The sequence below is a fragment of the Phascolarctos cinereus genome, unplaced genomic scaffold (genome assembly GCF_003287225.1).
Source record: "Phascolarctos cinereus isolate Bilbo 61053 unplaced genomic scaffold, phaCin_HiC Scaffold_8;HRSCAF=390, whole genome shotgun sequence".
NCBI classification, from domain to species: Eukaryota; Metazoa; Chordata; class Mammalia; order Diprotodontia; family Phascolarctidae; genus Phascolarctos; species Phascolarctos cinereus.
Window position 1 is genome coordinate 46,876,204 of NW_027556291.1, and position 12,016 is coordinate 46,888,219.

The 12,016-nt window shown below is 44.3% G+C and overlaps 1 protein-coding gene and 1 long non-coding RNA gene across 2 annotated transcripts in view; both read right to left on the bottom strand.

Annotated features, from left to right (window-relative positions):
* Positions 1–3,829, bottom strand: part of OCRL (OCRL inositol polyphosphate-5-phosphatase) — a 56,713-nt gene extending 52,884 nt beyond the window's left edge. The window contains 2 exon segments of the mRNA XM_078147782.1: positions 3,247–3,326; positions 3,552–3,829. Coding sequence (XP_078003908.1) covers positions 3,247–3,326; positions 3,552–3,587 — 116 coding nt within the window. The 5' untranslated portion in view covers positions 3,588–3,829.
* Positions 3,830–9,075: 5,246 nt separating this feature from the next.
* Positions 9,076–9,579, bottom strand: LOC110196531 (uncharacterized). The gene is made up of 2 exons (XR_002321246.2): positions 9,533–9,579; positions 9,076–9,225 (listed from the first exon to the last, which is right to left on the bottom strand). It is a non-coding gene; the product is annotated as an uncharacterized LOC110196531 (long non-coding RNA).
* Between the last annotated feature and the right edge of the window lie 2,437 nt (positions 9,580–12,016).

The following is a 12,016-nucleotide window of genomic DNA, read 5'->3' on the forward strand; positions in this document are numbered from 1 at the left end:
TGATGATAATAATAATGAAATAGCTTTCTGGCGCAAACAGATCTCTTGTGACTTTGGCTAGGCTAAGCTAGGTCACTCAGGCCCTGGTCATTCTCAGGCAAGCTGAATATAGAGTTGAGTTGGGAAAATCTGAACCATGTTAATCCCACCAAAAGATACCACACCCTATAAGGAGGCCCAGCCTGAATCAGAAGCTTACTCACTGCATAACATGAAAAATATACTTTAGTTAGTTCTTTAATAACTGAATAAATGGATGTTCTATTTGATAATTCAATAACCTGTTGAAATTTTTGTAGGATTAATTAAGCTACCAGGTGGTCTGACCAAGCCAGGATGAAATAACACCGGTTTGTTATGTCATCCTTTAGGGAGTATCTGCTGAAAGATATGGATGAGAATTACACAGGGAAGTACCAAGCTCACAGATCCTTCAAGGTACCCCTGAACCATCACAACTAAATTGACTGATCAGACCCTAAAGCACCAGTGCCTAGTGAGGTCACAGCAGGGGGTCAGCCCATGGCAGGCTAGAGGATGTTACAGCCCAGAATGAAGTCACCTGGATGGCCTGGCAAGGTTGAGAGATGGGAGGCATCTGATGCAGACTTCTAAAGGAGTGTCTGCTCTAGGAGGACTAGACAGCAACTTGATTAGAAAACAACCAGAGAGTAGAGGAGTAAGCAGAGATGATATGAGCAGAACCTGGCTGCCAAAGAGTCAGCCAGCTCAGAGTGAATGTGATGTCACCAGAAAGACCTCAGAAGGTTCTGACTAGGGGAACAGTTAGGGCCCTTGGCACAGGTAATGCTGATGACTGTGTCACTATGAGGGCTATTTTGAGTACAGATAACGTGGCAATGGTATGAAAGCTGGCAGCCACATGGACAGCTCACTAGATTATTCTTTTGATCAGTCACCAGTAATTTATCAAACTCTCACTTCGTGCTGTGCAAAGCTATTTTGCCCCCAAGTCACTTAGTGAGAGAGTTATGTATTAGTCCTTGATTAGTGGGGGGAAGCACTGGATTCAGAGCCAGGAGACCTGGGCTTGAGTCCCAGCTCTGATACTTATACTGGCTGTGTGACCTTTGGGTCAAATTATTAAAGTGGTAATGTCTAAAGCAACTATTCTGGTATCAAAAGTCCCCATTTAAAGGGGTTTATAATTTTCTCATCAATGGCTACAATCGGGGACCAAGCTGCCCAGAATTCAGGAAGGCAAAGCCCAGTTTGTTAAAAGTAACAAGATAGCATTTCTAAGGCACTTTTATTTAAGCTTTTCCTAAACACTTTCACATCTATTATCTCATTTTATCCACATCATACACTGCAAAGGCCAAGCAAGGTAGAAAGGTGTTATTATTCTCACTATTCCAAAGAGATTGAGATGATACAATGGAAAAAAATATTAAATTTGCACCAGGAAACTGGGATTTGAATTTTGGCTCCACCACTTCCTCTGTAACTTTGGGTAAATCACTTTCCAGCTCTGACCCTCGGTTTCCTCCCCTGCAAAATGGGGATGATACTTGTACCATTTATCCTGTGGGGCTGTTTTAAACAACCCTTCAAAGGCAACAAGAAGTCAGATATTATAATAAAGTGAGATACCCCTCTTTGAGCCTGTTTCCTTACCTGTAAAATCAACACACCTTCAAGCACTATTGGAATACCAGATGTTATCATTATGTGACTTGTTCCTTCCTAAGTCTCAGTTCCCTCACTTGTAAAATGGGGATATTTGTACTACCTACCTCCCAAGGGTGTGAGGGAAGCCCTTTAAATCATAAGGGGATATGAAAAGGCTTGCCAAGCCTTTGGAGCTGGCCCAGAGTTGAGTCAAAAAGACCTGGGTTCCAAGTCCTTCTATGACATAGAAATTTCATCATCCTTGAGCAAGTCACTTAAGGATGATCAACTTTCTCCTTAATATTCAGAGCAGGGCTAATCTCTCTTGGTAGAGGGAGTTAGCTCATGCAGAGTTCTTTATGAAATCGCAAGTCCATACAAAAGTGAAAAGGGAGGAAGGAGATAGAGAAAAGTAATTTGTTATTATTATTACTAGGATGAAGTGACAAGGCCAAATAAGTCAGTGGCAGGGCAAGGCATTCTTCACTTTTGGCCTCAGTTTTCTGCTCTGTAACATTAAAGAATTGGACTCTTTCTAGGTTTCTTTCACTCCAACTTTGCTGCTTGTGGGACCAACCCATTGGTAGCTGGTCTCTCCTCTCATCACTCAGTTTCCTTCTCTGGAAAATAAGAGGGGCTAGACTATCTCTATAGAGGCCATAGGAGCTCCCTTCCAGTTGTAGATCTAGGCAGCTAGACACAGCACTACAGTGCCATGCTTGGAGGCAGGAAAAACCAGGGAAGACACAGGTTCTAATCCCACCTGTGTGTGACCTTGAGCACTCTGCCTCAGTTTCTGTATCTGTAAAATGGGGATAATAATAGCACTTTCCACCCAGAGTTGTTTTGACGATCAAATGACATAATATTATTATAATCCCTATAGTATTATTACATCTACAATCCCTTCCTCTTTCCTGGACCGGCCTTATTCTCTCAGTAGAATGAGGTTGGCAGCAAGGTGTAACGTGGTCAAAGCTCTGGACTTAGAGTCAGGAAAACTTGGATTCCAATCTTGTCTCAGATACTTTAGTGACACTCCCCCCCCCGCCCCGCAAATCATTTAATGTCTCTAGGCCTCAGTTTCCTTGAGTAAAATGATTGGGTTGGGGTCAAAGACTTTTGAGGTCTCCTCTACTCTAAAATAACAATTTTAGGAATAGAACCCCTCCCAGCTCTACAAATCCTTAATCCTATGTACTCTGGGGGTGGAGGGGGGTGTCCTTATTGGGACCCACCGGGATAGTAAAAGGGCCTTCAAAAAGGTTCCCCTCCTGCTCCCCCCTCCTCCTTCGTCCCCCAATCCTCCTCCCCTCCATACTACCCCATTCGCCTCTTCCCTCCCTCCATCCGCCTCCCCCCCACATCTCCACCACCCTCTCCTCCTACCTCCCCGAATTCTCCTGCCCCTCAACGCTTCTCCTCCCACCTCCCTCCCACCCCCCCCCCCCCCCAGCCCTCGGAAGGCACTGCTCTTTACCCTGGGCCCGGGCGCCGCGCCCGGTGGTGGCCGAGGCTGGCTGCTTGGCACTGGCGGAATAGTCTCTGCCTGCGGGGGGTACCCAGGGCCCGGAGGATTCCCCTCCCCCCTAGCCCGATCCGGAGGCTACTTACTCAAACTGTGCGCCCCTTCGGACCAGGGTCAAGCGGCAGGCCTCTCGTTCGGGGCCCTTCAACTCCCAGCCCTCGATTGTATGAAGGGGGGGCAGTCAAGGGATCCAAGCTCAAAGCCAAGGCAGGGGCGCCCAGCCCCGCCCGGCCGCCGTTTCGGTCACGGCCGTCCCCAGCGGTGGCGTCCCCCTCCCCCCGCCGCCCGCGGGGGTAATCGCGACCGAAGCCCTTCTCTCCCTCTCCTCCTCCCCTCCGCCTCCCCTCTTCGTCGGCCCCCACCCCTCCTCTCCCTTCCCTGAGGTGGATACTGTGAAGAACTGCGTTCTGGTCGTGGGCCGATCCATCAGGGCGGGAGGGCAGGCGGGCGCCGGGGGTTGCGAACACCGATCGCACGGGGTTAAACCCGACGACCCAACCGCCAGCCCTCTCCCCGCCTCCTCCGTTTGCCTGACGGCCCGCCAGCCGGCCCGCCTCGCCTTGCCTGCCTGCCTGCCTGAAGAAATTAATAACCGCTGCCCACAGAGCTCCCGCGCTCGGACTGCAAGAGAGCGCCCCGAGCCGACTGTAGCGAGAACGAGTGCCAGTGAGCGCCAGCGGGAGCGAGCGCCGCCGCCAGCGCAGTGCTCCGCCCTCCGCCAACGGCGCCCCCGCGTGTCCTAACGCCGCCACTGCAGCGCCGGAGCCTTCTGCCTGGGCCGCCGCCGGCTCCCGCTGGGAAGCCGGCCAGCCAGCCATCTGCTGAGATCACAGGCTTTCAATGAAACAATGGCCGCCCTAGATCATCCTCTCCAACCTGGGGCCCTTCCAGTTATCCATGCACAAGTGAGTAGAAAGAGCTTGGAAAGCCTAGCTTTCTTGTCTTATAGGGCTCAGCTACTTCATAGCTGGTTGGGTGACCCTGGGTGACACTTGGAACCCTAGGCACTTTCCAAATCAGGCTGTTTAAAAAGGGCCCAACTGCAGTGGTAGCTGAAGTTCCTTCACCAGATATACAAATGATATTATTCAGAGGTCTGGTTCTCCCTTCCCCCCGGCCCCCCCATCCACCCCACCCCCCACCTCTCCCCCAAAAGTGCCAGGCTTAGTACTGTGTTAAATTAACCAGAGGCTTGGACGAAAATGATCCCGTGGAACCTAGAGGCAAGAATGTTTGGCTCTGGAAGTCCGAGGACCTGGGCTGAAATTTTCCCTTTGATGTTTAACTGTACAAGCTTGTGTGATCATGGGGCTTGGATTAGACAAGGTCTGAGGTCCCCTTCCACTTCTAGGATCTAGGATCCCTAAATCTGCCCATTTCCACTCTAACAGTCTGTTCTGTGATTCTGATGTGTTTAATGATGCCTGAGGGCTTTTGAAAACGAGTTCCCCTCTGCTCCTCAGTCCCCTCTGCCAGGTTCTTTTCCCGCTGTCCTGTGCAGCCCTGTAAACCAGCAATCTTGGCCATTCCCCAAAGCATGCTGACTTCTAAACCCTCCGAGCAACCTGAGAGACACCCCACCCAGTAGGAGAGTGTAAACACTTCAGACCTACACTTGGGCCCTGGGTAGGGTAGATGGGAAGCTCACCTGCTGGCCTGAGGGTGGGGTGGGGAAGAACCAGTTCCTTGTGCTCTGCTCTGTTCCTAGTTTAATTATTCTGGCTAACATAATTTCTAAAGTGCTGGAGTGAGAACGTTCGGTCAAAAGGTAAAAAACATTCTACCTAGTCCTCTAAAATCGTCATTCTCTTTCTGTCTAGCCCCACCCCCACAGCTCAAACAACATTTGGGGCATCTCACACAGCTGCATCTATAATATTATAGTTATCTGTGTGTGTACTCACACTCCCCCAACCCCCCCCAAATTTGAGTTTAAAGGCTACTCTAATCATCTTTAGCCACTTCTTCCCACTCCCCCCCATTCTAATCACTAAAGGCTGGAAAATCCTATGGAGTCACTGTCTCCCTCCCCTTTCTTACTGCGCCTCCCCAACCAACCCATTGCACATCCCACATCCTTATCACATCATATCTCATTACTAAAATTTCTCTCCTGCCCTGGTCTGTCTCTTCTCCCTGCCCACAGCAACCAGATAGTCTTCCCTAAAAACAGGGAAAAAAAGAAAAAGGAACAAAACCAGGCTGTTTTGATGTGGGGAGAGGGGAAAGCCCAATCTGGAGAACTGAGATGTCAATGAGTTAAAACTTTGACTGCATGTTAAATGCATTAAATAGTAAGCTAGGATTGATGCAAAAGAGAGTAATAAAGAAGCAGCAACAGCAATCCCTGCCTTCCAGGAGCTTACTAGGGTTGGGGAGATAGATACTCAGATCAGTACCAGAGTTTCCCACATGGGGATCCCTACACTATAGTAATATCACAAGCCTGGCACCCTCCCCCCCATTTATTCAATTTATACCGGCTATAGGAAACTCCACCAGTGCAAAAACCAATGCAACAGTTGTGGGTTTTTTCAGTGTATCTGAGACACTAAAAGATTTGTCCTATGCTCACACTCAGGGTCACACAAGTCATTCAGTGCTTACAGTATGTCTACATCAGGGATACAAATGGTCCTTTCTTGACTCCAAGACTGGCGCTCTTTATCCATATGCCATGCTTTCATTTTGCAATGAACATAATTATTACAGGGATCAAACTCCCTGAATTCAACTGGATTTTGTGTTGAAGTCTCGATTATGTTCAAAGCAGAATGTCTGATAAAGTCCTGTCTGGATGATCATTTATTTTCTCAGAAGGTAGGAAGCACTGAGGAGACCTGCTTACTTAGACCATTAGAATAAAATGTGAAGTCCTGAACTTTGAAAAGTTAAAAAAAGCAAACAAAACCAAAACCTGCCATTAAAAACCTTCCATTTCTTGGCTAGAGAACAAACATGGCTAGAAGTTTGTGTGAGAAAAAAGGGGAGGGGAAAAGATAGTTTTGCCTACGAGCTCATTAAGAATTTTAACCATGAGATAGATGTGTCTGTCAAAAAAAAAAACAACAACAAAACCACACTGATATAATCTTGAACTGCAGTGACTTAAGGTGGGGGAAGGGAGTGTCCAGAAAAAGGGAGGGAGAAGAATGTCCTAGTTCTCTACACTGGTCTCTCCACACCTGGAATATTGTATTTAGTTCATTTTATGGGGAATTTAGGGTTTAACAAATGTCAGGAGTCACTAACCAAAGTGACCAGAGGGACATGAGCAGCATCAGAGCAGGATTGCTTATGGAGAAGAAGTGAATAGGAGAGATAGGGGAAAGTTCCCAGAGTAGATTTGACCTTGATATTGTAAGCTCTCTGAAGGCAGGGCTCCAACTTGTTGTAGACCACCCCTCAACTGAACACAGGAGGCACTCAAATGTTTAATTGCATAGTTATTTAATAACTCAATCCAACTGAGTCATAAATGTGATATCAAATGCCCAATTAGACTAAGCTGTCCAAAAGTGGAAATTTCCCTGTTCCTGGAAATAATCAAAGCAGAGTCTGGGTTGCTGCTTGTTCATGGACAGTCAAAGAGAAGGTTTGTGGGTATTTCAAGGGTTGAACCAGTTATATAAGCTGGCCCTTTAAAGACAGTTACAGTTCTTGGGGCGGGGGTTGTGAAGCAAGGATACAGGGAGAAATCTAAGTGATATAAAAACAAAAGATATCAAACTAAACAATTTTTACAGTCTGTAGGAAAAGATAAGAGGGGCCTAGGTAGCAAAGTGGGTAGTGTCCAGCCTGAAGTCAGAAAGATTTCTTCCAGAGTTCCAATCCTGCCTCTGACACCTACTAGCTGTGTGACCCTAGGTAAATCATTTCAACCTGTTTGCCTCAGTTTTCTCATCTGTCAAATGAGCTGGAGAAGGAAACGGCAAACCACTCCAATATCTGTTGAAAAACAAAACAAAACAAAACCCAAAATAGGGTCATGAAGAGTCAGATACAAGTGAACAATAAAAGGAGAAATAAGTAGATGACAATGCACGAAAATTGTTTAATATAATTAAAATTATATTAAATATAACTATAATTAAAATATAATTACAATTAATTACTTAAGATAAGTATTCCTTTTTTTTTTTTGGCCCTACCACCATCCTCTTTACACGGCTTCCTCCCCCCCCATCCATCCCCACAAACTTTCATTTTCTACAATGGGTCTTTAAGAGAGCAAATGTAATATTTCTTTAATGGGCACATTAGGAGGCTTCAGTGAGCTCAACATTTTACAAAGATGAAGAAAGGACCGAGGATGAAACGCAGAAAAAGTGATAGTGTTCCAAGTAGGCCTGCTGTCCTGCATGAGTTGAGGCTGGTGGGACACACAATAGCATTTTTAAAGCTATAATCAAGATTGAGGAAAGGATATTTAATATTTTCCTTGGCGAAACTGCTATGTTAGATTCTTAATTGTCAGATATCAAACTAGAAGAAACCTTGAGAGGATTGCAGATGCAGAGCTAGGGAGCATAGAGGACAGAGACCTCACTGTCATCAATATTGTAATATGAAGCTTGGTGTAGGTTATCTTACCCCAGGCCTGCACAACATACAGCCCCTTCAAGGGCCACTTTCAGCCGCCAAAGGATTTTGGGTAGCTTTTGAAAAACGTAGAAAGTCTACAATTTAAGTAAAGATGTAATGAGTGCTTTGCCCATCCCCGCTTAACCCGCCGCCTTCCACTAGTCACTATTGTGCAGATCAGGTAACTTGGCGAGTTGCCACTGCGCACTCTCCTGTTTGTCACGTGACCCTCAGCAACCAACCATCATCTGTCTCTAGTCTGAGAGGAGTGATTTCATGATAAATAAAAATCTTAAGTACTAACTGTAATTAATTGATATTAATTGAAATGTCCCTTTTTTAATATTGCAAAATAGTTTAATCATTAATTATAACTTTATTTGCAAAGTGAACTGCTAAAAACCTATCTGCAGGCCGAAGAAGTTTAGCAGATTTTAATTTTGGCCCCTACCTACTGCCAAGTTGTACAGGCCTGTCTGTCTTAGCCTTAGAGTTCTGCCTCCTCTGAAGGATTCTGACAAGAGAGCCAAATTCTAACTCAGATCCTCAGCTTTAGGGGTGAGAAATAGTGTTATTGGCTATCAGGAACACAAAAATTCATTAAAAACTGGACTGTTCTCTTGGTCCTGGAAGTCTAGGCCTAGGAGTAATAATGTGTAGAAACTGATTGGATGACCCATGTGAAGTCATGGCTGGACCAAGTTTGGGTCCTCTGCTGTTCCTCCTCCAATGCTCTGAGTTAGAATAGATGTAAATGGCATGGGTTGGACTAGATCTGAAGCCCCCTGAGTTTCCTCCTCCAACTCCTGAGTTAGAATAGAGGTAGAGATGACATGAGTTGGACTAGAGATGTCTTGGGTGGCTCCCCCCAGACTCCCTCCCCCAGGCCCTCCTCCTAGCTCTGAGCTGTAGCTGTGGATCGCATATGCTTCTTAAAAATAACACATTCAAGACCTTTTTTTGTTTTTTAACAGAGACAATGATTTATTATCATAATTCCTATACTATGCTCAGCAACAAAGAAAATGAAATTCGTTGATCCTGTCTACATTAGAAGTCTAAATCATATGAACTTATTTAGTGAACTTGATTTTGGTCTTGTGCAAGTGATCTTCCTTAAATTAAAGATGATATTGTAGGAATCTGATTGAAAAGATGAAAATTGTTCTGTCAGGTAGATAGAAGAAATAAGTTAGTGAGGAGAAATGATGTTAAAAGTTGGGTTTTTTTTTATATGATGGGTGACGATATTTGCTGATGTTGCAACTCAGAGGGGTATGCCATTCTGCATCACTGCTACTGTGGGTATTTACTTAGACCGGTGTCTCATCTTTCGCCTCTTTCTCTTCAGGCAACGCATCTGCTTTTTTCTCCATTTTGCTCTCATGGTGCAGATGCACTGGAGACAGCTCTATACCCCCAAAGATTGGAGCATTTGGTTGAGGTCAGCCTCGACATGCTACAGGGCTTTTGACCCTGCCCTGAAAAAGGCAGAATGACAATTATTTAGGATAAAGAACTGAAAGGGGTCAGGGAACATGCTTCTTGGTAAGCTAAGTTAAGCTGACACTTTATGGTGGATCAAAAGGGGGGAAATCCAGGGAGATAAATGTAGATCTAACATTAAAGAGGTTATCAAATGCTACTGAAGATCAAAGAGGACTCCTAAATATACATATCTGTGGGTGCATGTATGTGTGTATATCTATACATATGTATATATAAATATATATATATATAACATACAAATATATATCTTTATATACATAAAGAGAGAAGTAAACTTACTGTATTATACACCAGCATCACAAAGATTTTTTTAAAAACACAGCAGTGCCAGTCCCAGCTGGGGCACCCCCTTATATACTGTCTAGGGTGCTGACCTCACAAGAACCTGGTGAGGTGAGCAGGCCTTTATGATGCACATTTTACAAATTAGGAAATTAGGCCTCACTGAGAAAAATGATTTGAGGGACTGACAGTTGTAATTCAACAGAGCTGGGAACTGAAACCTTCTAATTCCAAATCTAACCTTCTTTTCCCACCACCACAGTGGCTTCCAGCCTTAGTGGGCTCGTGGGACACAAGAAAGCCTGACAAGGGAGAGTGACAGTAGTTTCCACTGGCCAATTCAAAGCAATTTGCATGATTTTTTTAATATAAATTTTATTGAGGCCTTTTATCTTGACATCACAATCACTTCCTGCCCCACCCAGATCAAGCCCTCCTTTGTGACCAAAAATAAAACTAATTAAGCAAAATATCTGATACAGATACCATGTGTGTGCCAATTTACACTATAATACCTGCCTCCCTCCAATGATTTGAGATTTCATTCTCCATTCTTTTAGTGCCTTGTTTTGTTTTTCCTATTACTTAGGGTTCTATTTCTTTTTTAGTGATCTTTTCATTTACATCAGCATAGGAATTGTGCTCCTGCATACCCCCTTTCCCACTAGGACTTTCCTGAGCCCCAACTACTTTGTAAAGATTTTATTTTTTCCTGTAATCTACTTATATTTGTCCATATTGTCTCCCTAATAGAATGCAAGTTCCTTGAAGGCAAGGGTGATTTTATTGCTTTGTAATTATATCCCCAGGACCTATGGTGCCTATTGGTACCTACTGATAGATCCTGTCTATCGTCTGAATTCCTCCTATTTGTCATTTCTTACTGCATAATAACATCCCATTCTGTTCATATGGCACTGTTTGTTCAACCACTTCTAGGCTGCATTAACTTTTCCTCATTATATACAAAGTGCTGGTGCAATTCCTCAAGTTTTTTTTTTTTGATGAGGCAATTGGGGTTAAGTGACTTGACCAGAGTCTATACAGCTAGTGAGTGTTATGTGTCTGAGGCCTGATTTGAACTCGGGTCCTCCTGACTCCAGGCCGGTGCTCCATCCACTGTGCCACCTCGCTGCCCCAATTCCTTAGGACTTTGAGAAAGCTACTTGCAGTAATCTCTTCTCAGAAGACAAGGGAGAGAAAGCTGACTTTCTTTTGGTTAAGACCCTAGAGTCAATGGAATCCCCAAGTTGGTTGTAGGTCATAATGCGGTTTGATGTGTCTGTCAGAATGCCAGCTCTGAGAAAAGAGCCAGGGCAATATTGCAACTGTTATACAGTGGTGATCGGTGTCTTAGGAGAGTATTAGACAGTACCAGTAATCCTTTAAAGGACTTTGTTAGCTTCTAAACAAGATTGGATACCTTGAAATAAGTCAGAGAATCCTGGAATGTCAGAGCTGGAAGAGATATCATCATTTAATTCAACATTGAGACCTAACTAAGAATTCCCCTCTGCAGTATTCCTGGTAAGTGGTCATCCTGCATCTAGTTAAAGTCCTTTAGTGAGGGAGAACTCATTACCTCCCTCTTCTATGTGACCCCCTTTAGATATTTGAAAGCAGCTACCATCCCCTATGCCTTGGACCCATGGACCCAGGCAACACATCCTGAGTTTCTTCAGCTGACTCTAGCTCTAGCAAGGCAGCTTAAGGTCACTTTAAGTATCTTAAAACTTCCCGATGAATCCAGCAAAGCCCCATGTCTGCCAGAATTTTCCATAGCAGCACTTTTTGGTGATTAAACCAAACCAAACTGAATCTGGAAACCTGGCTGATGAAACTGTTCTCTAAATATAACAGACTTAGAGGCATTCAGAGAAATGTGGGAAGACTTATATGAACTGATGCAGAATCAAATTAGGCTCAGTGACTACCACAATGCGGTAGAAAGAAAGAAGACAAAGAAATGAAGCTGAATGCTATGATTATGTCTTAGTTCCTGAGAAGAGACAAGGGAAAACATTTCATTCCTTTTACCAAAGAGGTTGGGGTATTCGGAATGTTGCATGTGTCAGAAATAGTGGATGTCAGTTGGTTTTGCTGAACTGCTTTTGAAAAAAATCTTTATTACCAGGGAAGACCCAGCATGGATAAGGAAAGAAGGGAAAGGGAAGGGGATAAACATTCATGTAGCATCTACTATGTGATAGGCACTGTGCTAAGCTCTTTATAAATATCTGTTTTTAGAGAGTGGCATGTACCAAAAAAGGTAGCAATATACCTTTAAACAAAGAGAGATTGAAAATACTTTTATGATCCTGATTTGTTTAGATGGGACAGTTTTCTAGAAGACCAGTACTAGAATTGGAATCAGAGGATCTGAGTTCAAATTCTTACTGTGCATTTAGCAAGTAACTGACCCTCTGGGTATCGATTTCCACATGTATAGAATGAGGAGGCTAGCTCCAGATCTATGATCCT